The 2,349-nt window shown below is 47.9% G+C and overlaps 1 protein-coding gene across 2 annotated transcripts in view; it reads right to left on the minus strand.

Moving 5' to 3' along the window:
• The window catches only part of LOC105265645 (ATP-dependent RNA helicase DBP4-like), a 2,547-nt gene extending 204 nt beyond the window's left edge, over positions 1–2,343 (minus strand). Inside the window, exon 1 of one of the 2 annotated variants that reach the window (XM_011303232.1) lies at positions 163–2,343. In XM_011303232.1, the coding sequence (XP_011301534.1) occupies positions 163–2,127 (1,965 nt within the window). In that variant the 5' untranslated portion in view covers positions 2,128–2,343. The remainder of the gene's footprint in view (positions 1–162) is intronic. The other variant, XM_011303231.1, reaches the window with a different exon arrangement.
• Between the last annotated feature and the right edge of the window lie 6 nt (positions 2,344–2,349).

Below are 2,349 nucleotides of genomic sequence, written 5' to 3' on the forward strand. Positions count from 1 at the left end.
TATTTCCACTCAATCCAAAATTAACGACATATATTCCTGCAAATGCAGAAGGTGAGTATCAAAACTTATTCTATCAAAAAATTCCTCAATGCTTTCATTTCCCATACACTGATCCAATTCCCCACGACAAAAAGTCCCTTGTAAATCGTTTCCAAAAGAATCCTCACTGTTCTCCGATCCAATACTCGAAGTTGAGGACCGAGAAATCCCATTCCCCAGTTCAACTTCTTCAACCCCATACCGTTCTTCCCGGGGAAGTTCTCCATTTTCTGAACCACAGAAGTCGTCTCCAAGGGTTTTGTGAAGTTCCCCGGCACCTGGAGTCTCCAGTTCTTGACTTCCTTCAAAATCCCGTGCCTCACCTCGGAATTCTTGGCTTTGAGAGCTCTCGAGAACCTCCAGGAGACGCCCCTTGGGCTCCGGATGCTCCCGGAGATACTGAATAGCTCTGGAGTACCTTTCGGCGTCACTAGACGACATCATGAGCCCCGAGAACGGCCCCTCCACTACAGGATACGGAAAATGGGCCTGGAAGGGTTTTCCTGGGGGTCTGTGAATGCTCTTGAACTTCTCCACCTCCTGGTACATCTGCACAAGATTATTATGGCCCTGGGTCGAGTAAGAATACGTCTCTATGACCTCTTCCTCACTCCGAAGCTCAGGAAACACCCAGAGGAGTGCCCTCTTCTGAGCCTCGAAGAAGTCCCTCCAGGCCACCCAGTACTCCCTGTCCCTACCCTCCAAAAATCGCCCAGAGTTCACAATCTCGTACTCCAGGAGTTGATTCCAGACTCGAGCTTCTTCCAGGACCACTTCCTCATCCTCCCTCAACCTCTTGTCCTCCCCTTTCTCCACCCAGGCTATCAGACTTTTGTACATCTTCACGAGTTCATCATCCGAGTCTTCCAAATCAGGAATCACGAATTTCTTCAAGTCCATGAGAAGATCTGGAGATTCCTCAGGAATTTCATCGACAACCGAGGATTTATTCTCGATTCTCTTCGTGATATCGTAGTCCAGGAACTCCAGCAGCTCCTCCTCGTTTGTCTCCGTCATCTCCGGCAGAATTTCCACCGAGAACTCGACCTTTTCGTTCAATCTCTCGTATTTAGATAAATTCTCCGACGGGAAATTCAGCTCGAGGATCTCACGGTTCTTGGGCTCGACAAATTTAAACGACGGAGGATCTTTTATCGCTGGACGGTCGTTCACCAGGAGATTCCTCACGAAGTCCGTGAGTTTCGGTTTTCTTCTCGAAGTCGAGACCTTTTTGCTCACATCTTCTTCACTCCACTGAACACCAGGAACCGCTGGAAGTTCTCCAGTCTTCAATTGAACCTCTTCTCCCTCGGCATTCTCCCCGCCTTCCTCTGGGGCCTGTGGAATTCTCTCGAAGGTCGAGTCATCAGTCGTCCAGATGTTCTTGGGGAACTCCTCGGGAATTCTCAGCACCGAGAACTTCTCTCCCCCCACCATCACCAAGAGATCCTGAAATTTCTCCAGCTCCTGTTGTCCCACGATGCTGATGACAATCCCATGAGACCCATACCGACCGGCACGACCTGCTCGATGAAGATACGTCGCCCCATCATTTGGAATATCGAAATTAACCACTAGATTCACATTCTCTGCGTCGATCCCTCGAGCTGTCAAATCAGTTGTAAATAAAATTCTGCATTTGCAGTTCTTCAATTTATTAATAGTCTCAATTCTCTTCTTCATCTCTTGACTCCCAACGATAAACGTCGAGGGATGCAATGGATTCACCCGATTGCATATCGATTGGGCCCTAGTCTGATAATTACAGAATACAAGACACTGCTTGAAGGGAACTCTAGACAGAATTTTCGTGAGCTCATCGATCTTCACCTGGATCTGCCTCATGGCATTTGGATGAGAAGGAACAACAGCCACGAACTGCCTCAGGCCCTTGAGGACTGGCCCACCAGCATCTGGTGTCAATAAAACTGGAGAAATCATGTACGTGGATAAGAATAATTCAAGATCCCCAGGATATGTTGCACTAGAGGACAAGAATTGCTTGTTCCTCGGTAATTTAGCGAAGATGTAATTAACGTCTGACTGGAAGCTTTGATCCATCAATTTGTCAGCCTCGTCCAGGACCATCAGGCGAACGCTCTCCACCTGGAGAAATCCTTTTTCGATCAGATGTTTTATTCTTCCAGGGGCACCAACTGCGATGTGACAGGTACTGGCTTTTGATCTGTCATTTTGAATAGCTGTCCCTCCGATGAAGCACTGGACCTTCAGTCCTTTCACCTCAGATCCCACAGCAGAAAGTACATCCGAAATTTGAAGCGCTATTTCCCTGGTGGGAGCCAGAATAAT

Source organism: Fopius arisanus, unplaced genomic scaffold, assembly GCF_000806365.1.
Source record: "Fopius arisanus strain USDA-PBARC FA_bdor unplaced genomic scaffold, ASM80636v1 scaffold00031, whole genome shotgun sequence".
Lineage (NCBI taxonomy): Eukaryota > Metazoa > Arthropoda > Insecta > Hymenoptera > Braconidae > Fopius > Fopius arisanus.